The 27,157-nt window shown below is 48.2% G+C and overlaps 1 protein-coding gene across 1 annotated transcript in view; it reads left to right on the forward strand.

The window, feature by feature from the left end:
- Positions 1-26,852, forward strand: part of Tmtc1 (transmembrane O-mannosyltransferase targeting cadherins 1) — a 205,093-nt gene extending 178,241 nt beyond the window's left edge. The window contains exons 13-20 of the mRNA XM_057764546.1: positions 1,268-1,376; positions 13,037-13,139; positions 15,328-15,463; positions 15,879-16,023; positions 16,926-17,063; positions 18,184-18,306; positions 19,084-19,161; positions 25,589-26,852. Coding sequence (XP_057620529.1) covers positions 1,268-1,376; positions 13,037-13,139; positions 15,328-15,463; positions 15,879-16,023; positions 16,926-17,063; positions 18,184-18,306; positions 19,084-19,161; positions 25,589-25,729 — 973 coding nt within the window. The 3' untranslated portion in view covers positions 25,730-26,852. The remainder of the gene's footprint in view (positions 1-1,267; positions 1,377-13,036; positions 13,140-15,327; positions 15,464-15,878; positions 16,024-16,925; positions 17,064-18,183; positions 18,307-19,083; positions 19,162-25,588) is intronic.
- The last annotated feature ends 305 nt before the right edge of the window (positions 26,853-27,157 follow it).

Here is a 27,157-nt window from a genome sequence, read left to right on the forward strand (position 1 = left end):
TGTGTAGTTTGGTCTGTTGTGGTGCCTGAGCTGGCTTATGGGAACCCCCTCCCCATGTTGGGATGCCTTGCCCAGCTTTATGAAGGGGGAGGAGCTTGGTCCTTCTCAACTTGACATGCTGTGCCTTGTTGACTCCTATGGGCGAACTGCCCCTTTCTGAATAGAGGTGGAATGGATGAGGCCAGGGTAGGTGGGAGATGGGGAGAGGGAAGTGGAGGAAAGGAGGGAGGGGAAACTGGTTGGCATGTAAAATAAATGAAAAAAATTTAATTAGAAAAATCTCAAATAAAAAATAAAGATTCTATGCTAAGATCATCAAAAACAAAAATGAATTCAGCTTGTGAAACTCAGTACTTCAATATACTGGTTGCTCTTACAGAGGATCTGAGTGCCCAGCACCCATGTAATAACAGCTGCGGGGCATCCAGTGCCCTCTTCTGGGCTTTGTAGGTAACTGCACATGGGTCTACACACAGATATACATTTATAAGCATATAAAAACATTCTTTAAAAAGGATTTCAGATGGTGGTGCTGTTAGAAATGGCACGGACCATCTTCACATTCTACGCAGTTCCAAGCCGACAGGTGACGTCCCCAGGTGCTGACCTGAGGTCGGTGTTTCTTGTTAACAGACTCCCAAACCCTTCGGCAGAACTCCCCAACACCGCAGAGCAAGTGTGCTTGCTCGTTAGTCTTCCCGTCACTCAGGCCGGATCCCTGACAAGCAAGAGTGTAAGAGAGGAAGGGATGCTTTGGGTTCCCTAGTTGTAACAGGTAGATAGCGTATATAGCCCATCTTGGTGTGGAAGGGCACAGTCTTAGGAGTGTGAGGTGGCATTGTGTTCATGGTCAAGGAGCAGTAAAATGGACAGGGAATAGGTCTAGTCTGTAAAACCTCAAGGCTCCCCCCCCCCCCCGCGTGATCTACGTTCCCCACTCCCATCCTCCAAGTTAGGTTCCAAGACCCAAATGTCCCCAACCTTCCATAACAGCCTCCACTACCAGCTGGGGACCAAGTGTTGTTGAGAGACATGAGCCAGCAGAGGCACACCACAACCAAACCACAGCAGCAGGAAGCCAGAGTCCTCACATTGCCTTCCAGTGAGAATTCAGACACGAGAGGACACTGTTAGATATCGGCACAGCCTGGTGTAACGCGTATGCACCAATACAGCCAAATTCAGAGCTAGCCACCGAGTCTTGGCTAAACGAAGCCTAAGCAAAGCAAAGCTAATGAGAGCTGTCCTTCTCCCCCGTCGCCTGCAGGTCCCAGGAGAAAACAGAAGAAGCCATCGCGCTGCTGAAGGAGTCCATCAAGTATGGTCCGGATTTCGCCGATGCCTACTCCAGCCTGGCTTCCCTCCTGGCTGAGCAGGTAACTGTTTCCATTTAATTTCACAAGTGTTTCTCCAATTGGTACTGTCAAGCGCATCCGCCAATATCATCACAGACTTTTATAGAAATAGCATAACTAATAATCGGTAGCTGCAGTCAAACACTGGCTCTCAGGTCCGTCTCATGCTCCGTCTGCTCTAGAAGCCGAGCTTTCTCTCTGTATAAGGATCAGACTGAGCTCCCTGGTAGCAGTCACCTGGCCTACATAAAAGAAATGACTTGATCCCACACATCAGTTACTAAGGGTACAATTTGCATTTTAAACATTTCAAAAGTTCCAGCAAGCACCAAAATTAGAATAGTCTATGAATATTCAAGTGGCAGAAATTATAAACTTGGTTTCTGCGCTTTAATACAGCCATTCCCAGAACCTTCCTCAGACACAGAAGAAACCTGTGGCTCTCTGGGTCTCAGATATAAAATGGTATTGGGGGTGGATAACTCTTGTGCACATTTTTTAATCACTCAACTTAGTGTACACCAGCTATGCACATAGCTGCTACACTGTGTTGATTAAGAACCAAAGACAAAAAACTCTAGTACAGACACGATATTTTCTGAGTGTGTGTGTGTGTGTAACTGGTTCAGAGAGGCTATCCAGTACCTTCCTATGTTGCCCCTCTCCCTTATTCCTTTAACACAGGGCCTTTAGCTGTACCTGAAGTTTACTCTTTTGGCTACCCTGGCTGGCCAGTGCACTCTGAGGATCTACCTGTTTTTACCTGAATCACTGGGGTTATAGACACACGTGTCCATGTGTGTGGTAGGGATTCAAACCCGAGTCCCTAAGCGTGTACAGCTAATCCTCTCCCTGCCCCTCCTCTGGGTGTTTGATCTCAGGTTTGTTGGCTCTGCAGGTAGAAGGGGTCCCTGTGTTCTCAGCACTGACAGGCTGTAGACAGAAAGCCAGTGGGGGCAGATGACATACGCGTTCAGACCTTGACAGCTTCCAGCTTACATCCATGAAGACACTGGAGGGTTTCCTAGAGAAAAGATTGCCTGCATCCCTCAGCATCACTTCACCCTGACTCCTTCATCTTTTACAAACACACACCTTGCCTCTGCCTGTGACCCAGGCATGCCAAGCCCCCTCCCTGCGCAGGCATTTTCCTCGGCCACCACACATCTGTGACACAGATCCGTTTCCTTCCTCCTGCCATGCCGGTTCTGCCCACACAGTACCTCGAGGTCTTCTGCGTTGGCTTCTCCCTCCTCTCTGCCATGTCTTCCATCACCTTGCCCTGCATTTTTCCATTCCTTACAATGTTATACCATGTAACACAGCTTTATGTGTTAGTGGTCTCCCGCCCACCTCCAGAATATCCGACTCTGTAAGGTTTTCTCCCAGCTGCCCGGCTGCACACAGTCGGCAGACTCCAGATTGGTGAGTAAATAAATAAACCTGGAGAGTGTGCAGTGCCTGTTCTGGGCTCAGGGTCACACTGCTGTCGCTGAATCATGCTTCAGTGTGACGATCCGTCCTGCGCTGAGGACTAGTCTGAAGCAGTCTTGGGGCGCTATTCATAGTAACCCCAGATTGTCCACCATGAAGCTGTGGCCATCATCCCTTATGCCGTTCAGTGTGTCTGTAGAAGCCCCTGCGGGTGAGAGACCCATGTTTCAGTGTTGGAAAACCTGTATATGTTTCTCCTAAATTACATTGAGTTTTTATTTTCTCTTTAATCCGGTGCATGCAGATTTTCTATTTTCTGTCTCCACTCCCGTTTCTCCTCGACTGACAGCCATCTGGACGGTGTTAGCTGCCTCTCTTTTGTGCTGTTCTTACTTCTACGTTTGTTGTTTTTTTCTCAATTCATATTATGCTCGTGTTCCTGCCTTGATTTCATTACGCCACAATGAGGCGTGAGTGGGGGTTGTACTAATAGTTTCCAGCCCAGATCGGCTCTCCCAGCTCCCCAGGCAGGGAGCAGACATTGCATTGCCCTTAAGGAAGACACCACAACTAAGCAACATCAGATTTGCATCTGCAAGTGATAGCCAAGCCTGCTGTCTAGGAGTCCTCGGTGGACTGAGACCTCTTGCCGAGTTCACCATTCTCAGGACCGTCCTTGCTTCCAGAACCATTCAGTTTCCAGTTCCTGCCCAAACTTCCTCCACTTCCCTATCTGGTGGTGAGTTTTACCTTCCAGATATCTGTGTTCATCCCCTTTCCTGTTGCTGTGAACAGATACCCCCAACAAATGCAGCTCAGAGAGGAGGGGGTGCTCACAGCCTGTCTTGGGGAGAAAGAGGGGCGTGGCAATGAGTGGTTCTGTGGTGCGGGGATATTTGACATCTGCTTGTTCACATCTCAGTGGTTCGGGAAGCAGACAGGAAGAGGGCCCAGCTATAAACTTCAAGGTTTGCTTCCAGAGTCCCACTTCCTCTACCTAGAGATACTCTCAGAGGACCGGGAGCACCAGCTGGGAACCAAATGACCCCTAAGGGAAGTTTCACTCTTGATCCATGACATCAGAATACAAATTCATCATTTATTTTATTTCTTGGGTTAGTGTCCTGGGATAAAATTTAAATCACCTGGGCCAGGGAGATGAGTGAGTGGGCAAAGTATTTGCTGAGGAAGCGTGAAATCTGGAGTTCAGCTCCTCAGACCCTACATTATTCCTACCTGTAATTCCAACATGTGGGCCCTAGTAGGCATTCCAAAGTTTCATCTGTACTACCTTTCCAAATTGATGTACTCAGTTCAGTTACAGATACTACTTAAGGGCTGGCACGATGGCTCAGTGGTTAAGAGCACTCTTTCAAAAGACCCGGGTTTCCTTCCCAGAACCCACATGGCAGCCCACAACTGTCTATAACTCCGGTTCCAGGGGATCAGACACCCTGGTACAGACATACCTGCAGAAAACCACCAATGCACATAAAAATAAATAAATCTAAAAAAAAAAAAAAGATTAGTTGAAAAAAAATGCTACTTAAAGTGACCAAGATGTTGAGGGACCTTGACATTCGCTTCAGCCCTCAGGACGGTCACAGCGACATTGCAGCAGACAGATCTTACACCACATAGCAGCTCGTTGTCGTTGCCTTTTTAATGAAATAAAGGCGTTTTTCAGACAAAAAAAAAATTAAAATAATAGCATATATACTTTTTCCTTAGCTGAATTTTGAGAGTGTCGGATGGGATATCTGAAATGATTTCCTGACTGAGTTGTTTTCTGTGGAAATGTGTCTTGCTGATGAGCAAAGCCACCCCATTCCACAGTCAGAGCTCAGCAGCTGTGAGGGAAAGAGGCTGTGCAGGAGACCACCGTCCTGTCTGATAAACACATGCTCTTCCCACTCTGGGGGTTAGGAGTAGGTGAACTGCTTTGGGCTCCGAGAATCTCACAGAAAAATCTGAAGGGTTCTTCTACCCTGAGGGCCATTGGTTTTAACTTCAAAGAGACCAGACAGCTGAAAGGCAGAACTCAGGGCCCCTTTCTTCTCCAAGCCTACACATCTTACCTCAATGCCTGGAATTCTTTCAAGAAGAAACGTGGTTTCTGATACACAGTGCATGAACAGGAGGTCAGAACCCAAACCTGACGTTCTTTGAAGTAGCCTTTCCTGGTGACCCCACTGTTAATAGCATCCTAGCCTTTCAAACACTCGGAAATATGGAAGCAATGTTCTCACACTTTGGTCAGCTTGCACACACGTGTTACACCTTCACCTCCCCCAGAGCAGGGCTACCATCTGTCACACACACAGCCCTTGCTCGTGCTAACTGTGGACCAAGGTCACGCTAAAAGAAATGAAGACTGAATAAAATCTCCCATGTGCAGGCAAGATTCCAGAAGCTGCGTGAAAGAACTCACATTTAATTTCTAGTTTGCCAAGAGCACAGCCTGTGGACTGTGAGGCACTGGGCAACTAGGGTCTCCATGCAAGATGTATCTGTTGAATATGCTTGGTTTATTCACACCAGCATTCCTTATACTGTTATATTAATAGGGTTCACTGGGGACTCCTCTCTAGTAAGGACACTTTGGAAGCCTACAGGCTCACTGCCCAGGTCTGCAGTGAAGTCTTCCGGCTGTGGCAGGCTGGGAGGATAGCATTGGTGACGGTCCAGGAATTCCTTGAGAGCATAGACCAGCAGCTGGGACTGACTAGTGGCCCTGTGTGTGCCCAGTGGAAATCCAGACATTCAGTGATCACCAAGATAAGGGCATGCACAGAGTCTAAAGGCTGCTTGCTGATGGACTGGAGAAACCAACTCTCAGAGAAAGGCAGCGCGATCCTAGAGGCCATTTCTAAAGTTACAATTTTTTGTGTCCGTTGGCTTTCGGGGCTCACAGCTCAGGGCTGGTTCACTAGCATCAACATCACCTTGGGTCACTTGGTTAGTGTATCAAGGCCTGTCCTGAGCTAAGCGCCCATCTGAGCTGCTGGGGCTTGCTTCTGAGGCCCAGCTCTTGACAGAGCTGCCTCCTGGCAAGCTCGGGCATCATAACTCAAGTCACACAAAATGGTTTGTTCCTACCTAAGTTCTTTGTCTCTGTCTGTAATTTCCGATTTTCTAAGATTTTTTAGTCCTGTCCTTCTGCCATTTAAAGTACCAGTTACCTTTCCAGCTGGCTATTTCAGTGTGGAAATTTAGGAACAGTAACTTTCAATTATTTGTTTATGTCTTAAAAGAAAAACTGTACGGCGATGGGGACAGTGGCTCAGGTTTGTAGTCCAAGTATTTGGGAGCAGAGCCTGAGAGTCTCAGAGACACAGAACCCCAGCAGGACAGACACACAGAACCCTAGCTGGGTTCTTCCAGGACAGGGAGATCACTCCCAGTCACTATTAGCCATGGAGAAGCCAGAGAAAAGCAAACTCGGGCAGAAAATGAGATCAGCCTCTTCTCTTACTACACAAGGAACATATGCTGACATCAGAGGAATGACGTGTGTCCCTTGCTCAGTGGGATATCTAGAAACAATGACATCCTGCTTCAGTCAGGGTTCTTAGATACATTTGTGCTCACACAGGTTTATGTGTGGTCCGAGTGGGTTCTTTTCCCTTGCGTTAGCTTATGAATAACGATATACATTATTCTGTGTATTTATATGGATGCACATGTGTTCTGCATGCACACATGTGTCATGGGATGTTTGTGGAGGTCAGATGGCAACCCTAGGGAGTCTGTGCTCTCCTTCCATCTCATGGGTGCTGAGGACTGAACTCACTAGGTCATCAGGCTTGGCAGCAGGCTCCTTTACCTGCTGAGCCACCTACAATTTAATGCCTATTTACTAGTTAAAAATAATGTATTGAAGTTTACATACTAAGGCACCAGGTGTTGGTCATCTGGGTTCTCCTTCCTTCCTTCCTTCTTTCCTTTTTCCTTTCTCCTCCTCTTTTTTTTTAATAACAGCAAACTTCTTCTTTCTGGTAGCTTTTTAAAAACAATATTTTGAACTTGGTGTGGTAGCTCATGCCTGTAATCCCATGGAGCATGTAAATGAAAATCCCACATGTACAAGATGGGTGGGCAGACACCTGGGATAGGAAAGTGACTTTGGACTTCAAACAAATGAAGCCATCTTATGAGCAGGTGATTTTTCAGAGTGAGAAGTAAAGAACAGTATTGTGGGGGTGGGGTGTTGTGGGAGCTGCGGGCTGCGTTCCTGCCACCCAGCTCCGAGCTGCCTGGCTAGCTTATGCCCCGAAATAACAACACACAAACTATAATCATATAAACACTGCTTGGCCCATTAGCTCTAGCCCTTACTGGCTAATTCTCATATCCCGATCAACCCATCTCTAATAATCTGTGTAGCACCAGTCTTACCAGGAAAGATTCGGCATGTCTGACCTGGCTGGCGGCTTGCTTCATCACATCTGGCTCTGAGAGGAGCTGCCCTGCATCTTAGCTCACTTCCTCTTCCTCCCAGCATTCTATTCTATTTACTCCACCCACCTACAGGCTGGCCAATCAAATGGGCCAAGGCAGTTTCTTTATTAGACAATGACCTTCCTCCATCAGTGGGGAGGATCTTAGGCCTAGGAGGACATTTCAGTCAGTCAAGTGCTTGTAGAACAGGCCTGAGGACCAGAGTCTGACCTCTAGAACCCATGTAAACAGCGGGGCGTGATGGATTGTGTTTATAATCCCAGCGCTGGGGAAGTGGAAACAGGAGGATCCCTGAGGCTCAATGGCCGGTCAGCCTAGATCTGTAGGCGTCAGGTTCCAGAGAGAACACAGAACCTGAAGGAAAGCACTGGATGCTTATCTCTGAGATGTTAGATGCTCTGGAGAAAGTGAACACCCCTCTGTGTACCACGCAACAGAAGGGGAAAGACTTAGGGTAGCAGTAGCCCAGCTTCTGCCTGGCTTTCCCCCAGACCTCCCTCCGCTTCAGAAGAAGATGCCGAGCTTCTCAGACGGGGCTGAGTTCCTGAGCCCATAGGAACTTGCAGCCACCTAGTTCTTATCACAGAACAAAACTTGGCTTTATATTTGCTGTAAAGGAAATGAAATTAAGTTTATAATCCTGACCACTGCAAATTAAAACTAGCCTCGGGGTTATAGTCTACTGAAAAACTCAATATGAAACATCTATAAAATATTTTCTTTTCATGTATTTGGGGTTGTGATTTCATTTAATATCAGAGTGCAAGAATATTGAGACCTAAAATGTGAGTTTTCCAGAGGATAGACTCGGTATGTCTCCTGCAATGCTGTCATGAATTGAGTCAGTCACACTCAACACTCACAGCTAAGTCAACTTGGAGTGGTCGCTAGTGTAAAAATGCATTGATTAAATCATTTAGCTCATGGTGAATGCACGCAAATCCCAGCCAACACCACAGATCCCTCAAGTAGCAAGTCCCGTGTTTTGCCTTCCCGGAACCTAATCGTGGAAAGGGAACTTTGAAGCAGGGAATAAGAAATTCTGCAGCAAGTGTGGACAGCACTGGGCACCAAGGAGGACGTTATGGGGACTTGAGCCGGTGTGGCTGAGGTGTGGCCGGTGCTGTACGCTCATCCGAGAAGCTGAGGAGGGAAACCTTTCTGACCAGAAGTAGACTTTGTGTGGATCTTACATCTGCAAGAGTAGAGGATGGAGCAAAATGACAGGAGAAGCTGGGACCCACACACATGGGTCTCCTCTTTGCTGGTCCCTGGGGCACTCCTGTAGAGGCGTGCTCTTAAGCTCTGTTCGTGTGTGTGTCAATTTATCTGAGAATTTCATGTATGTGTACAATGTAATATGATCATTTTCATCCCTGTTTTCTCCTCTCTGCCACGGTTTCCCCTAACATCTCTCTCCCATTCCCACTTCCTTTTTCTTTGAATAACCTAGTGTAAACAATCCCAGCGCCGAGGAGGTGGAAACTGTGTTTGGGTCTCACTGCCTTTGCGGGTGGCGGTGGAGGATGATTCACTGGATCACGGACAACCCACGTAAAAGAATGATTCTCCCTCCCGCAGGAGCTGCGGCCAGCAATTGTTCCTCAGTTAGGGGTGGGGCTACCAGCTAACTCTTAGGGGGGCGTCTCATGATTTTTACCATAATGTTTTGGGACTGTGTTGTCCAGTCATGCATGGTATCTCCATTTGAACATATATATATATATATATATATATATATATATATATATATATATATATTATCTTGCCTTCTAGTGGGTTTCCAGAAGGCTTTCTCACAATCCTTTCCTATGGTTAACCCATTCAGACCCCCTTACCTTATTCCCCTGCTTCCATCCAGTTCAGCACTCCAACCCCTGCACCCCTCCCGTCCCTCTCTATCACATATACTCTGCCATCCCCTCTCCCCCAATGACCACGTCCTCTTCACTGCTGTTTTCCTGTCCTGGCTGTCCTCTTTGAAGTGGCTGTTCCTCTTTTGCTCTGTTATCACTCACGCATTGCTCACACTCGGCTGGGAGACAGAGACGCGCAGCATCAGAAAATGCCAGCATTTCCTCAGAGCAGAAGAGCGCCAAACCTCTTGATTCATTTCAGTTGGGTGTGAAGGAGAGAGAGACATCAAATATTGATAGAGTTTTTCTCAGAAAAGCCTGGGATCACTTGAGTTGATTGCTTACTGTTTTGTAAAGAAAGTAACAGTGGTGGGAATGAGAGGCAGAACCCTCTGATGTCTCCAGAGCTGCTGTGTCTTGAGGAGTTCCTTAGCAGGAGATTAGGAAGCCACAGGCTGTCAGACTGTCATCCCTTAGCCTCCAGGTCTCTACTTCTAGGGCTGCCAGACTTACAGTTCCCAGCTTCCCAGGGTGTTGAGTCCATGAGTCCCCTGCTTCCCAGGGCTGTCAGAGACATACATCCCCTGCTTCCCAGGGCTGTACCAGCGAACAGTCACTGCCTTGCTAAACGGTTAGGACAAACACATTTCTGTGGCTCTGTCAGAGAACTTTTCCTATTGTCAGAAGAACCCACTGTGCACCTCCTATTAAATACATCTTGCTGTGGACGGTCGCCTGAGTCCCCATCTCTGGTACTGTCGAGGGAGCCCCCCCACCCCGCCCGGGTCTGCAGTGGTCTATGCAGTTTTCCTGCAGATACGAAAGGGTAACTTGCCTTTCACCCTCATTCTTTTGTGAATTGGCAGTAGTTTTTGGTGGTCACATGAATATATCCACAGTTCAGAAAAGGCTGTTACAATGATGGTCCCTTTTCCACTTTCCAGCTTGCGGGGTCACACTTTCTTCACACTTCAACTACCAATAACAGAAACCACAGAAAAACACCCATCACAAAGCAGGTGTGAGCATCCAGGTATCTTCTCCTGGGTCAGACATGAAGGAGATCGAAAAAGATTCAATCTAATATGGCCAGCAATTAGAATGTGCGAGGCTCTTAATTCTGTCCCCAGTATGCCCACAGTCAAAATAATCTAATAAATATCCCAATTAATGCCACTACCATATCTTCTTTTGCTTTGGAAGGTATTTTTATATTGTTTTATATTGCTTATGTTATAGTTTATTATTTGGAATAAGCTATGCCTCGGAGGAACAAGGATATTCCTTCCTGATAACTGTTATCTGCCTGCAGCAACTCAAGAAGGGAGGAGACCTTATAAGTTCCTCCTCCTGCCCATGACAGAATGTGTAGATAAAACCCCAATTCTTTATAGTATAAAAGTGTGTGGGTGTGTGTGCATGTATGTGTGTGTGCGTGTATGCGCGTGTGCATGTATGCGCACGTGTGTGCATGCACCACCATGTAGGTGTGGAGACTGGAGAACATCTTGAGGGAGTCAGTTCTTGTACTGTGTAGGTCCTGGGGATGGAACTCATGTCGTCAGGTTTACAGCAGACACCTTTTCTCACTGAGCCCTTTCACTGGTTCCAGGAAACGATTCCTGATGCATGTGGCTCCCTGTAGCAGCTCCACCCGTGATACACCATGAACAAATGAGCAAGTGCCCTCCGGTACTTTCTAATTGGAATCTGGTGTAGTGTACACTCTTTCTGTCCTTTCACACACACAGACACACACACACACACACACAGACACACACACGCGTCAGCTCCTCAACAGACAGTATCTTCAAAAGCTTTCTTTCAGACTTACTAAGATCAAAGTGTCTGTTTTGAGATTTTTCATTCATCTTTAACTTCTCTGACTTTGACGTTTGCTGAACTTGGCAGCTAGAGAAGGGCTTTCAAGAAGCGAGCATCTCCCTTGGCCGCCCTATGGATCTCTGATTCATAGCGCTTGTCACCTGTAAACTCCTCCCCTCCCCCGTGGTGCTGACATCACTGGGTCAGACAGGCAGCACTGGTAGTTCCACCGAGATGAAGAGCCCATGGGGTCCCTGCCAGCCCAGGTCTCACTCTCTTGGCTTACTGAGCAGCCTGGAAGACGACCACCCACACACCTTCACTTACAGGCTGAGGTGTCCATCTTCACACTGCCAATGAAAGCCATGGTAACTCGTGGTAAACTTTTTTAGCATCTTAAGGAAAAGTTTGAAAGTGCTTTGTACTGGGTCAGTTTCTTTGACCTGACTGTAACAGCAGCACTAGGAAATGAAATTGTTAACTATAGTTTTCAGATAATTCTCAGAACCTTTGGTTATTTACATAATTTTAATCCATGTGTTTCAAAAGAAAGGTTGATACAGTGATTTTAGATGACTGTGGGAAAAATACCTGTAAGTTATTACGTTCTGAATTAAAAGTTATTAAATTGGGACTGAGTGGTGGTGGCACACACCTTTAATCCCAGCACTTGGGAGGTGGATCTCTGTGAATTCGAGGTCAGCCTGGTCTACAGAGCGAGTTCCAGGACAGGCTCTAAAACTACAGAGAAACCCTTTCTTGGAAAACAAAAAAGTTATTAAATTGTAAATAATTAAAACACATTAAGGTGCACAGTAGGGGGGTAGGTAGAGAATGGCACATTGGAGGTGTGCTGATTGGCATGGCGTGTGCCTCAAGGGGGCGGACAATCCCTTTGAGGGCCAATTCAGAACGCACATCTTTATTCTGCTCATAAACCATGTCTTTTTACTATTGGACATCCAGTTTTTAAAATGCCTTCATGTGCATTGGTTTTTGCCTGCATTCATGTCTGTGTGAGGGTGTCAGATCCCCTAGAACTGGAGTCACAGACAGGTATGAGCTGCCTTGTGGGTGCTGGGAATTGAATCTGGTTCCTCAGGAAGAGCAGCCAGTGCTCTTAACTGCTGAGCTGTCTGTCCAGCCCCCACCCCCGAAAGCACAGATTTAATAAGGCAAGGAGCACAGGGTTTGCTGAGCTGTCGAAATACTTCAGGAAGAGAAGAGGTAAGAGCCCTGGCTTCATCTGCACCTGTCTCCCCCATCACCTGCCTGAAAACCTACCCCTGATCCCAGCACTCACGAGGTTGAGGCAAGGAGGCTTGTGGCAATTGCCTGGGCTATGAGGCTAGGTCATCCTGAACTGCAGAGCAAATAGGGCTCTCTCTCTCTGTCTCTCTCTCTCTCTGTCTCTCTCTCTCTCTCCCTCTCTCACACACACACTCTCTCACACACACTCTCTCTCACACACACACACTTGCACACATACACACACACACTCTCTCTCCCTCTCTCACACACTCTCTCACACACACACACTCTCTCTCACACACACATACACTCACACACACTCTCTCTCTCTCTCTCACACACACACACACACACACAGAGAGAGAAAGAGAGAGAGAGAGAGAGAGAGAGAGAGAGAGAGAGAGAGAGAACTCCCCCAGCAAGTCTTAGATGGCGGTAAGAAAGAAGAGGGCTGTTCCATCAGAGGCAGCTGTCAACCCTCTAGCTCTGCCTTCAAGCCCAGCAGCCACCTCTCAATACCTACACCCATATTCAGCATTTCCATCAGAGTCATCAGGGTGAAGAAGGAGCCCTATTCAAAAATTCATGCTCAGACCTCTTCCACATACAGGTCTGGATCCATCCAGATGCTACATCTTCGTAAGTATCAGTGCGTTCACACCAGAGGAACTAAGCATACCCGTGCTTGTACGCCCTTAGTGTTGACTTGGATTCAGGCAAAGCTCGTGGTGTTTTTCTTGGTCCCTGGTGTATAATCAAGGCTCAGTAAGCATTTTCTCCTTCCCCAGCTCACTCCCAATCTTAACTGTACTGTTTATTTTATAAAGCTTTGTTTTTCTTTGTTCTCTGCTAAAGGCAAGATTTAAGGAAGCAGAGGACGTCTACCAGGCTGGAATAAAGAACTGCCCAGACAGCTCAGATCTGCACAACAACTATGCGGTTTTCTTAGTTGACTCTGGTGAGTGAGACACCGCTCTGCTGAGACTCCCTTCTCTCTCTTATACCAGTGGCAGTCACTGTGGGGCCGACATTTCCCTAAATCTCCAAGTTCATCTCAGAATCCTGTCTATAAGAAAACTCCCAGGGCAGGAAGTGGCCTTGCCTTTCTTACCACCACATCCACAGGGCTGTACATCAGGGATGCTGCCCCACTCCTCAGTGCAGAGCCTGCCTCCACACCTGCCTCCAGCAAATGGTGGCTGGTGTCTGTAACCAGCTTGGTTAAGCCTTTGGAATTGTTTCCTTGATGTACATTCCAGAAATGCATCCTAGCCATCGACACCGCGGTCCCCTGTGGCACAGGTGGAACTGGGCACAGATTCCATTTCCTATGCGCTTTGTACAGAGCTCCACACACTGATCATGTGTCGTGAATCCTCAGAAGCCGTGTGACGACACTAGGCTTTAATACAAAAGCGCCTCTCTGTCCTGTTGACCCAACGACAGTCTGCCCTGCAGGAGAACTCAGTCTGATTATTATTTTCCAATATTTAACGCTTGAATGGATTTTCATTTTCTAGGACGTGTGAAGCTTTCCTGTTCGATAAACTATAAGCTTACATTTGGATCAGCAAGGGAAAGCAAGCTATTTTTGCATATAAATTGCTGTGTAGCGCCCCCTGCTGGATTATTATGTGATAACACATCATCAAAGTAGGAGGAGCAGAGGAGCACCCGCCTGAACTAAAGCTCATCCTTTAAATTCAACAAGTAGTCCCATATAAAAGTCCCCTCTGAGAAGAACTCTGACAAGTCACTGAGACCCCTCTAACATGGTCCTAGATAAACCTGTGTTCAGAGAGAGTGTGTGGGAAAGATTAATGTGTAGCCCTGTGGGTCCGGCCGGTTACACTTTGGGCTATTCTGAGATTCAGTCCCTTATCTAGTTTCTAGGAAGCTTCTCTGGGGACCCTTCTCAGACCAGGGAGATTTGGTTCCTCTCTGGCTTTTATCTCCCTTGCCCTGAGATTGTTACCAAGTCTCTTAAGGTCTTTGCACTTTAGCGTCTATGTCTTTAAAGTGATGGTTTTGTTTTGGTGGTTTTAAAGAGTACCTGTTAAATCCTAAGAGGCAGTGCAATAGGATCCTGAACACTGTGGAGGCCGTGTGAGCAGAGGGGTTTTAACATACACACAGGGCGAATGCAAGGTGACATAGCCACTGTGTTTACAGTCACATCAAATACATACCATTGAAGCCAACAAGATGGGTTAGTGGGTAAGGTACTGCCTCTAAGCCTGACCACCTGACATTGGTTCCTGGGACCTCCATGGCGGAAGGAGAAACACTGATATCCACAGGATCTCACTCTGACATTCCTGTGCACACATGCACATGAGTGTGTGCACCATACACACACGCACACACACGCACATTGAATAAAATGTGTGATTTACGGGTTTCCAATTGAGCACTGTCACCCTGTCTTGTCCTGTGATTTGAGACAGACCTTTAGAAATTACTGAGACCTCTGTTTTTTTTTTTTTTTTTTGCAGTGGTCCGTTCTATTTTGTGTGTAATGATAAGCAGCAATGTCTCAAATACATAACGGCACTCAGTTGTGGTGGCTCCTGCCAATCATCACAACACTTACACCAAAGCTGCAGGATTTCCACGAGTTCAAGGGCAGCCTGGGCTACACAGTGATTTCCAGGCTGGCCTGAGCTAAACAGACAGACAGCCTGTCTCAAACAAACAGAATCAGTGCCGACTTGTTATTAATTTCATGGGAAATGTTGATGAACAGTGACGGGCCAAGGTTAGGCAGTGGAAGCATAAGAGGCCAAAAACCAAGCTGATCACAAACCGCATCCCCGATGGTATGATGCTGTCATGCCCAGAAAGAATGGCGTATGTCCGGAGGGAGACTGGGAGCCACGCCCCTCATCCCCGTGGTCGGCTCTAGTCCCGCCCAGGGGGAGACTGGGAGCCACGCCCCTCACCCCTGTGGTCTGCTCTAGTCCCGCCCAGGGGGAGACTGTAAGCCACGCCCCTCATCCCTGTGGTCAACTCTAGTCCTGCCCAGGGGGAGACTGGGAGCCACGCCCCTCACCCCTGTGGTCTGCTCTAGTCCCGCCCAGGGGGAGACTGTAAGCCACGCCCCTCATCCCTGTGGTCCGCTCTCATCTCGCCACACCCCACTGCAGGCTCTCCAGAGAAGGCCGTGGCTCACTACCAGCAGGCCATCCAGCTCAACCCAAGCCATCACGTGGCCGTGGTGAACCTGGGCCGACTCTACAGGTCCTTGGGCGAGAACAGCATGGCCGAAGAGTGGTACAAACGGTACGTCCCTCCTCCCTGCCTTCCCAGCCTCTTGGAGCTGTCAGTAGTTTCTCTCGGGCGTCTTAGTTACTGGGACAGACAGACTTTCAGAACGGGAGCACGTGGTGACAGTTCAGGTGACAGACTCTCGCTTCCAGAATAGCAGCGGGACAGTGTATAATGGGCTCAGAGGCGTTCCCCACTGGGGAGGTCACACTGCTCAGGGCTGGGGTGAAGCAGGTGGAAGGCTGCCGCTTTGTCAGAACTTGTCGGCCATTAGTGCTGGTGCGGTTGCCAGGTTGGTGGTCGCTGGAGGCCTTCACCCCGGGATACAGTATAACCTTGAGTAAGTTCAAGCAAGCATTTAACCGGACAGTCCTGCCTCTGCCTAAGCGCAGTCCACCAGAGAAGCATCTGTGTGTCTTCTTCCCTGCAGCGCCCTGCAGGTGGCCCACACGGCTGAGGTCCTGTCCCCTTTGGGAGCGCTCTATTACAACACGGGCCGACACAAGGAGGCGTTGGAAGTGTACCGGGAAGCAGTCTCGCTCCAGCCTTCCCAGAGGGATCTCCGCCTGGCCCTGGTGAGTAGAGGGAGAGGAAGTGGCACAGGTGTAAGTGCAGCTTGCAAACCAAGAGCCGGCACCGCCGAGCCTCCGAAAGGAAAGGAAGACGTTGTTCTAGGGCAGAAGTGTGACTGCTCATCATACGAGGAATAAAACTGTCGAGAGTACTTGACCCAGATCGACTATTTTTTGGCACTTGAGTGCACTTGTTTGTTATTTCCTTCCTGTATGAGTGTGATCAGACAGGTGTGTACATGCATATGTTCAGACGTGTCTGCATGTTAATTAGTGCATGGTGTGTCTTTGCTGGCGTGACAGTTTGTTGTAGATTCCTCCCCCTTTGTCTCTAACTTGCTTCCTACGTGATGCCTACATATGAGCATATCGACTCATATGATTGCAGTGCGGTGGTCAAATTCAGCATAGTTAACACCTCCTGCATTTCAGTTTCAGTGTTTGGAACTTCACGCTTCTTTCTTACATCAGATTTGTCGTCTTTTTACGAACATTGTGTTCTGTCAGGATAGCAGGGAGCTCCCTCTTGGCATGTCCCACCAACTTTTCTAAGGGTCACAAACCAGCCGGGTGGTGGCACATGCCTTTAATCCCAGCACTTGGGAGGCAGAGGCAGGTGGATCTTTGTGAGTTCAAAGCCAGCATGGTCTACAAGAGCTAGTTCCAGGGTTATTACATGGAGAAAGCCTGAAGGGTCACAAGCCATTTGTTGGGTATCAGTGGCACCCAAATGCATGTAGGAGTCTACAGCCAAGTGCTGAACTCTCTGCTGTGGCACTCATCTCTCTCTAAAATGTTTTGTGTTGGGTATAGGGATGTCTTGTACATATCTCTCTCTGGAGAAGTTGCTTTGTCTGCTGAGGGTGAGCAGTGTTTTCTAAGGCTGGTGCCCTCTGGTTTTGCAGGCACAGGTTTTAGCAGTGATGGGTCAGACCCAGGAAGCTGAAAGGATGACCAGTCGCATAGTGTCGGAGGAACCCAGATGCCTGGAATGCTACCGCCTCCTGTCGGCGATCTACAGCAAGCAGGAGCAGCACGAGAAGGTAAGGAAGCTCTCTCCCCCAAACTCTCAGCTGCCAAAGCAAGTGGGAATGCCCCTGCATACTCAGCCTCTATATGCCCAGCCCCTGCGTGCCCATCCCCTACATACCCAGCCCCTGCATACCCATTCCCTGCATGCCCAGCCCCTACATGCCCAGATCCTGCACGCCTATCCCTTGCATACCCAACCCCTACATACCCAGCCCCTGAATACCCGACACCTACAGACCCAGCCCCTGCATGCCCAGCCCCTGCATGCCCACTTCTGCATGCCCGCTGGCTCTCCAAGGTCTGCTGTTTGATGCAATCCTCAGGACAGCCCTGGGAGGCAGAACTTCCAGAACTGTTACTCTTTATCTGCATGTTGAAAATCACATAATCATTCTATTGATAACCGGTTCAAGAAAATATTTGTTAAACGCCTGCAAAGTACTGGACACTGTGGTAGACTCCAAGTGTAAGGGAGAATGGGAAAAATGCTGCCCTGGTCCTAAGGGAGCTTATTTAGAGAGAGAGAGACAGAGATTGGTCAAGATAGATGTATTGGTGAGTTGAGAAAGAGGGAAACTAAGCATCCCTCTGAGAATCAGCACATGGTGAAGTGTGAGGGGAGGGTGAGGAGAGGAAGAGGTCAGCAAACAAAATGGGCAGCTGAGGAGCAGCACAAAGACCCTGTGACAGCAGACCCGGGTGGATCTGAGGCACAAAAGTTGGGGGAGCATGCAGTTCAAGATGTCAACATGACCAGGCACGGGGGGGCGGGGATGGAAGGAGGGGGAAAAGCCATGGGGTTTAGTCCTGATCTAAAATAAACTTTGGAGTTTTAACGGAAAGGCAGAATTGTGCTTCTAAGCAATCAGAGGTGGGGCAGGCACCAAGGGCCAGCAGTCCACATGACATGCGACCAGGGCAGACCTCACTGTGCAACGTTTTTGTAAAGTGATCAGGATGTTACATTCTTGCCATCTATGAATAGCCCGAGGCATAAGGGGTGATCTTTCTGCGGTCATTCATTCCAGTGAGAAAATGAGAGTGTAGAAAGTGTGTTTTGTGTGTCGAAGACTGTGCGCCGGGGTGTAACGCCACTCTAACTTAGGGTTCTTACACTTCCCGCTGCTGCAGGCACTCGAGGCCATAGATGGAGCTCTTCAGCTGAAGCCCAAGGACCCAAAAGTCATATCTGAACTTTTCTTCACAAAAGGAAACCAGCTGAGAGAGCAGAACCTTCTGGACAAGGCTTTTGAGGTGAGACAGACCAAACTGTCGTTACATTTACAGGTTTACATGAATCCCACAGTTGATAGGGGAGTCTAGGCAGTAAGCTGTAGTCACCGAGGGTTTGCAGAGAGAGTCTAGGCAGTAAGCTTTAGTCACTGAGGGTTTACAGAGAGAGTCTAGGCAGTAAGCTCTAGTCACTGAGGGTTTGCAGAGAGAGTCTAGGCAGTAAGCTTTAGTCACTGAGGGTTTGCAGAGAGAGTCTAGGCAGTAAGCTTTAGTCACTGAGGGTTTGCAGAGAGAGTCTAGGCAGTAAGCTTTAGTCACTGAGGGTTTGCAGAGAGAGTCTAGGCAGTAAGCTTTAGACACTGAGGGAGTCTAGGCAGTAAGCTGTAGTCACCGAGGGTTTGCAGAGAGTCTAGGCAGTAAGCTCTAGTCACTGAGGGAGTCTAGGCAGTAAGCTGTAGTCACCGAGGGTTTGCAGAAAGAGTCTAGGCAGTAAGCTCTAGTCACTGAGGGAGTCTGGGCAGTAAGCTGCCTTCGCTGAGGGTTTGCAGAGAGAGTCTAGGCAATAAGCTGTAGTCACTGAGGGTTTGCAGAGAGAGTCTAGGCAGTAAGCTGCCATGGCTGACTGTTTGCAGCCCCTCCACTTCAGAACCATCAACTCTAAAACCGTGACAGACTAAACTTGCCACCTCCTGAGTGGCCCTTAGCGATCGGGGTCTCCATGTGGCAGCCGCTGGCACTGACCTGTGGCACCTTAGATGTGTTGCGTGTCTTAACATGAAGCTTGCCCTCTCTGCTCAGAGCTATGAAGCTGCCGTGACCCTGGATCCTGACCAGGCACAGGCGTGGATGAACATGGGCGGCATCCGGCACATCCAGGTAGGAGCGCCGCTCACTGTCCTCATCCCACCGTGGTTCACAAGCCACGGTTCATCCGTTCCTTGAAACCATTGGACACTTGAAACATAGGATTCTGAAAGTCAAATGCAGAAACACTGTGCTCTCCGCGTAGTGAATGATCACAGACCCATTTAAATGTTTATAAATCTAACTCCATGATCCCACTGATGGTGAGGAACATCAGAGGTGGGAAGAAGGGTTATCTGATGTGGGAGGTCCTTCTGTATAGGTACTGCTTTTATTGGTTGATGAATAAAGCTGTTTCAGCCAATGGCTTAACAGAGTAAAGCCAGGCAGGAAATTCATTAGTAAAATTGAGATAGCCCCTTCTTTCCCAGCCACCCAGACCTGATAATCACACAGAAACTATATTAATTACAATGCTGCTTAGCCAATAGCTTAGGCATATTCCTAGCTAGCTCTTGCATCTTAAATTAACCCATTTCTATCAATCTGTGTATTGCCATGAGGCTGTGACTTACTGGTACAGCATGTTACTCCTTTGGCAGCTACTTGGCGTCTGCTCCACTCTGCCTCTGTGTGTGTGTGTGTGTCTCTCTCTCTCTCTGTCTCTGTCTCTCTGTCTCTGTCTCTCTCTCTCTGTCTCTCTTCCCACCTGGCTATATTCTGCCCCGCCATAGGCCAAAACAGTTTCTTTATTAACCAATGGTAATAAAGCATATTGTCAGCATACAGAGGGGGATCCCACATCAGTTATCAAGCAGTGGCTGAGGTCTGTGTGCACTGGCACAGAAACCTGTGGAGCTTGTCAACTCCTCGGCAACACCAGACTGTTAATTTAAGTACTGCTTTACTATTTCCTGTTTTCCATTATGTGTGTATCTGGGTGTGGGTGTATACACTTCTCTCCAAGGCCAGAAGTGGGTGTTGGTGGGTCCCCTAGAGCTGGCGTTATGGACCCTTTAAGATGCCCAGCATGGATGCTGAGAACGTTATCCATTCTTCACTGCTGAGCCATCTCTCCTGCCCCTTTATTCTCCACGTTTGAAAACATTTTTATTCCCTAACCTTTTAGTAGAAAACATACTTGTCTGCTTTGGTCCCCACCCCCTAAAGCTAACTTCAGGTGAGTTTTTCTGCCAAAAATGACTGAAAGTGACCCTGGGTGTAGGGTGTTGTTTATAGCCAATAAAGTCAAAGATGTGCCGTGATTCCTCATGCATGTATGCGTTCATCTTCCCAACCTCTCTGCGGAGCATGCGTCCTGTATGCCAGGTGCACATCTGGACACTGGGCGTGTGAGAGTGACCAGACAAGACAGAGACTCCTGTTCTGGTGGAGCCCATGTTCTAGTCTGGGGTGACGGGCAATATGCACACATGTAGTACACACATGTGTATATTATACATGCCTAAAACATATCAGATTGTGAAGTGCATATGAAGAGGAAAGGGAAAGGAGAGAGGGCACTGATGGGGATCTGAGAGCAGCTCCTGTAGGGATCTGAGGGTTCCCGTCATGTGGACACACACAGAGCGCACGCAGAGGTCCGAGGCTGAGGGTGTCTGGCAGGTTTGGAAAGGGTGAGTCGGCAGCCTGGCTGCTCAGAGAAGGTGAGAGGAGGTGGTGGAAGTCGAGGCCCTAGAAGAGACTCCCAGAAACTTTTATGCCGAGTCAGCCGTGCCCTTGAAGCACTTTTCACAGAGACAGCGTGGTCTGACTTGTTGAGCTAACTTGCCCCCAGGATTCTCTCACACTCTGGAGAGATGAGAGACACTGGAGTGGTGAGGATTTCCGAGAGGCCGGCCAGTGTTTTCCTTCTGCGGGCTCCTGAGCACTCTTAGAAAGACTCAGGAGGGAAAGGGACTCACGGCTGGGCTATGCGGACAGCCAGACAACATACGCCTCATTGCACAGAATCTAAGGGTGTTATTATAGCTCAGTCACAGACCCACGCTCTGGTCCGAGCAGTACCATGGAATGTCAGCAACCCCTAGCTGAGAGACAGAGTGGCCTTTCTGGAGACCAGTGCAGCGTTCTAAATTTAAGTTATATGTTTACCAGTTGTTTTTAAAATAATGTATGACTTTCTCAGATGGAATATACCAGAAATTAAAGTTCAGTTGTTAATCTGAAGAAGTAGAGAGGATATACCCAAGAGCATTCAAAAGAGAAAATAGCATAATTATTATGTATCTGAACTCAGGGCTGTATATTCACAGGACAGAGCTCTGGAGATTAAAGAAAGATATATTGAGTATATTGTTTTCAAATGTAATTGATATTCATTTAAAACAATGAGGCTTTGCCACAGCAGGCGTCGTGGATTAGCCTGAGCAATAGGAAACTCCCACACTCATGGCTGAGCAATTCTGTGGGTATATTTGAATAATGAGATCTGATATAAATGTATGTGGTGGGCACATAGCTTGGCTGTGGTCTTTCCGGCACCACCAGAACAGTCCAGGGTTATCACTATGGACGTGCAGGAATAATCCTGAACTTCCTGCATCTTCTGCAAGGAGTGTTGGTCACAATGTCACCCACCCTGACCCTGGCTCCTGCCCTGTCCCTAGGGAGTGTGGGCCTCCTAGGGTTATGGAGGTGAAGGATGGGGCTTTGCAAGGAGGTGGCATAGGAAAGACACTGAAGGCTGTGGCCATCCTAGGCAGAGAGGACACAATCACACAAGGTGTCTAAGGTCAGCGCTGTGACCCGTACCTCAGGTGTGGACAGTTGCGCCCAGCTGCAGAATTCCCTCCACCTCTCACGTCCGCCCTTATGTGAAGTCCCTGCTGTCAGCGTACAGGATATTTTTAGCGTGCCATCGGTTTGACAGGTGGGCCCTTCCATGAGGTCAGCCACAGAATCCTCTACTTACGCTATCTTGTCTGTTCAGAAGTGTCAGAACATTCTGCGTTTGGGGGTGAGGGATGCTCTCTCTCTGGTATGTTCCTTGAACTTTTACATAAGATGGAATTTCAAGCTCCATTAGGAGACCATCATCCAAGCCGAATCTCAAAGTAATTTCAGCACGGTTTCATGGCGGCCGTCCGTGGTTTGTAGAATGTTGTTGTCTAGTGAACTCTCTGGGATGCTGAGCATGCTCAGTGTCTTCACTGTGCAAGGAGCAGGGACTGGCCACTGCAACTGGGCATAGGCAGTGTGTCTGGTAGGGCTGGTGGATTTTAGTCTTAATTAACTAAAATTCAGTTCTGGAAATCAGATCATTCTAGTTCCTACTTAACATAATTAGAGTCATTGACTTAAGGGATATAACTTTTAAAAACAACAGGGTTAACAGTTTAATCAAGAAAAGAACAATTTGGGGGAGAAAGGGAAAACTAGATTTTTGTGCAAAAAGGCAGAAACCCAGTGATCTGAGACAATACTAAGGTTAAGGATGAATTCAGAGTAGCGTCCACGGACAGCTTGGGGGCCCGCTGTGCGAAGTATCTTGCGAGCTCTTGGGTCCACAAGCATTCAAGTGCCCAGATGTACACCAGGCTTAACAGAAATCAGAGGCTCAGAGGAGGAATCCAGAGTTAGCAAAGCCATAATGCAGCAGAACTGGACTCTTTGTTCCAAGTCAGTTTGGCCTTTTTCATCAGCATTGACTGTCAGATATAACTGTCTTCTACCCAGCTGGCTTCTCAGTGTACAGTTCCTCTTCATTTTCAGCATTCCACACCCCTCACACCAGCTGCACACATAACCACCGCGAGAACCAGAAGGTAGGTCAGAGACTGAAAGGGTCACTCTAGATCCTGCTGAGGTCTCGCCTGTCAGGCAGCATCCAGCTCTTGACACACACATACACATGTGGGAAGATACTTACACCTTGGTAAACATTAGCTGCTAGCTCGAGGTGTTGTTTTAAATAGTGATTGAAAGTAAGAACCCCTCTGGTGTCCACCCACATGAGAGCTGCAGCTGAGGATGATGGAAAGTCAATATTTTTTTGTTTTGTTTTTTGGGGTTTTTTTTTTTGTTGTTGTTGTTTGTTTTTTTGAATGGGAAGAATTTGGACAGCTTCCTGGGGTCGGTGTAAAAAACATCTATGCCCCAAATAGAGCAGACTGAGGAAAGCGTCTTAAGTCCAGGAGTGTGTGACTCAGAAACACCTGCATCACTAACGCCCATCTCAGCTGTGTCTGCAGAGCTACCTGCCCAATGTTCACAAGTCTCAGCCACCTGAGTCTCCCTCCGCAACCTCCAGAAACTCTTCACGGTTTGTGTAGCCTCAGAGAGCGGGGAGTCCTGCGAGTCTTGTGAGCTTCCCAGACCTTGTGAGCAGAGGACATAGCAGCGGAAGCTCTGTAACAGTCTGGGTCTTAGGGCTCTGCAGGACTCAGCAAGGCTGCAGCAGAGGAGGAAGATGTACGCCAGGCTGTAGAACAGGGGGGGGAGATGTACGTCAGGCTGTAGAACAGGGGGGAAGATGTACCTCAGGGGGAAGATGTACGTCATGGGGAAGATGTACGCCAGGCTGTAGAACAGGGGAGGGAGATGTACGCCAGGCTGTAGAAGGGGGGGGGATGTACGCCAGGCTGTAGAACGGGGGGGGGGGAGATGTATGCCAGGCTGTAGAATGGGGGAGGAAGATGTACGTCAGGCTGTAGAATGGGGGGGCGGAAGATGTACGTCAGGCTTTAGAACGGGGGGAAGATGTACGCCAGGCTGTAGAACGGGGGGGGGGATGTACGTCAGGCTGTAGAACGGGGGGGGGGGAGATGTACGTCAGGCTGTAGAACGGGGGTGGGGGGAGAGATGTATGCCAGGCTGTAGAACAGAGGGGGAAGATGTACGCCAGGCTGTAGAACAGGGGGGGAAGATGTACGTCAGGCTGTAGAACAGGGGGGGAAGATGTACGTCAGGCTGTAGAATAGGTACGCCAGGCTGTAGAACAGGGACCAGGAAAAGCTACCGACTGTGACCAGTGGTCTGTGACCGTCTGAGCCCAGGCGCAAGTATTATTTTTTTTTTTTTTTCGGTTTTTCGAGACAGGGTTTCTCTGTGGTTTTGGAGCCTGTCCTGTAACTAACTCTTATAGACCAGGATGGTCTCGAACTCACAGAGATCCGCCTGCCTCTGCCTCCCGAGTGCTGGGATTAAAGGCGTGCGCCACCATCGCCCGGCTAGGCGCAAGTATTATTGAGCAGATGAGAGTTGACAGAAGTGGGAGCAGGTGTGCTCAACAGGTCAGCGGTCACCTTCTTCCCTCCTGCCGCGAGTGTCCGACTGGTACTTTTCACTGCATACCCTCCCTGGCTACGAGATAAACCTAAGTCCATCTTTAATTCTTTTTAAAGATTTATTTACTTTATGTGTATGAGTCTTTGCCTGCATGTACGTGTGTGTGTACACCAAATGCATGCTGTGCTCAAAGAGGTCAAAAGAGGATGTTAGATCCCTTGAACTGGAGGAGTTAGAGACAGTTATAAGCCATCATGTGTGCTGTGAATGTCACCGGTCCCCTCTCCCCCACTCTGGAGTCCTCTGAAAGAGCAAGTACTCCCAACCATGGAGCTGTCTCTCCAGCCCCAAGTTCTTCTTTCAATCAAGGCTTTCATTGTGTAAAACTTGCATTAGGCAAAGGCTGCTTCTGTGTTTTAAGTCTAAGATTAGAACAAACTAAGTGTAGGGCCCAGCTATGGCAAGCTCAATACGGGTACGAGTCTCAGCAGTTTACCCTGAGGCAATACCTGTTTTGAGAAAGACCACAAATCTGAGACCACCCAGCCGTGAGGAGCAGAGCACCCAAAGGAGATTCCCAACATTCCAACCATTGTAGATAGGATCACCTGCCAGCACACACCCATCGCTTTTCACCTGGACCCCCCTATACAAATAGCCTATCAGGGGTCCTGAACCTTAGAAATCCCTCACCCCAACTTCTACTATTATAACAACCCCACCTCAGCTGAGCTGGGGGCTCTCTGATTGAGCCAACTGGACACACGGAGAGTCAAATTGGAACTTGCATAAGAATAAAGGCTCTTTGTTTTTACATACGGGAATTCTGTCACCTTGTTGGTTTTGGGGAGACTCAGCAGATCTGGGCATAACACTAAAAAGATAAATGGATGTCTGTTTAATTAATGCTCTCCCTCCCTCCCTACCCCCTAACCCCAAGCCTGTTTGCTTAAAGAACCACAGACCAGCGCTAACCTCCTGAGAACTCAACAACATGGCTCACTCCTTCTCCGTGCTAAGAAGCTGAAATCTGTGTTCTGCCATTTATATTTGTGGTGTAGCTATGAGCCTCCACATTCTTACAGATGGATTCCCATAAAGCATCCCAAGAGATAAGAACATCCACAGAGAAGGTCTCCTTAGGGCCCCTTAACTGGCAGTCAGAGGAAGGGCGGGGTGGGGAGGGGAGATTCTCTCCTCCTCAGAGGAGTGTGCTGAGCAGTCTTTCTTTCTGCCCCTCACCTTCCAGGGAAGCTACGTGTCTGCCAGGGCCTACTATGAGAGAGCCCTGAGGCTGGTCCCAGACAGCAAGCTGCTTAAGGAGAACCTCGCCAAGCTGGATCGCCTGGAGAGACGGTTGCAGGAAGTCCGAGAAAGGGACCAGACCTAGCTCCTGGGACACAGTCACGCGGGACTCAGCAGGCTGAAAGAAGACAGAGAGGCCTTGCTCACAACAGCAGGCTCTGCCTCCTGGTGGCACAGGGAGACAGCTGCTGGTGACCTTGCAGCTAGGGTTGTTCCCGTGAAGACAACAGCAAAGGGGAACAGGCAGTCTGCAGGGAAGGGAAGTAGCGTGTGCGCTTTAAGGGTTCTGTGTCACTCCCAGTCCCCAGGATGCAGATGTGAAACGTCATTCTTACCATAGCCCAGAAACACAGAGGAGACAGCCTCCTCTGAAGTCGGCCCGTGGGGGAGTCTACTTGAGGAAGTCCAGTTAATTCTCAAGAATCCAGAGTGGGTGAGGAGTTTGGGTTGTCTTGGGAAGGCATGGGAGCAGAGCTCTTGATCGCTGGGCTTGGTCTAATATCCCCCAAGAGTATCACTAAGGACCTTTGGAGAAGTACATTAAATTCCACTCTGATTTTTCCAGTGCCTAAAACATGGGCAAGCTTCTAGAGTTGTATGTGGGTATCTTTATCTCTCTGAGCAGTAAACAAAAAACAACAGCAACGGAAAAAGCTCAGCATCCTTGGTTTGTTACGGAAATGTTTTTAAATGTTTGGATTGTATTCCAGATTTTACTAGAGTTGTGTCTCCACTCTGAAACTTCTCAGTGCATACACCAGGAGACTGCCACCCTGGCTGCCCAGGTGTGGAGTGGCGGGGTGTGGGGTGCGTTCTGCGTGGTGGAAGTGTTCGAAGGCCAGTCTAGAGAAGTGCTTGCCTTTATTCTCTTAAGGTCAAGACGTCATGAGATTTATTATTTTTGAGAGATATATTTGAGCATTGAGGAACCTTTACAGTGCGTTGCAGAATTCCTCACGGACTGAGTTGAGGGAAAAGAGCTCTATTTATTGACTTTCAAGGTTTACTGGGAATTTTGTGCTTAAAAGACAAGTGACTGACAGCAGACTCCATGGAGAATGCTCTAGAACTCTCGGGTAAAGTCTAGATTCACAGTTTTTTAAAAAATATATTTATATTTAAAAACAAGGAAGGCAAAGTTGAAATCATAATTTGACATTATTTTAGTGTTATTTATTGTATAACTTATAAAATATTTAATATATATATCCACATGTGTGGTTTTGTCTCTGTACAGTCATTTTGATAGCAGCTCTCAAAACCAATCATATAAAAACTGCGTAATAAGAAAGCTTTAACAATTGCCCCAAATTATACTGGCTGTCTGCCACTTAAAGCTGATGGAATCACGGGCCAGCTCCGTGTTTGGGTAGTCGGTGAAGGGGTGGGAGCATCTGCTTCTAACTGGGTACTTATCACTGAAAGCAGAAACCTGAAGGTCGTCCAGGCCCTGCTGCCAAGCCAGGTGTCACACAAACAGGACAGCTGAAAGGCAAAATATATTACCTGTCCA

This window comes from Chionomys nivalis, chromosome 1 (genome assembly GCF_950005125.1).
Source record: "Chionomys nivalis chromosome 1, mChiNiv1.1, whole genome shotgun sequence".
NCBI classification, from domain to species: domain Eukaryota; kingdom Metazoa; phylum Chordata; class Mammalia; order Rodentia; family Cricetidae; genus Chionomys; species Chionomys nivalis.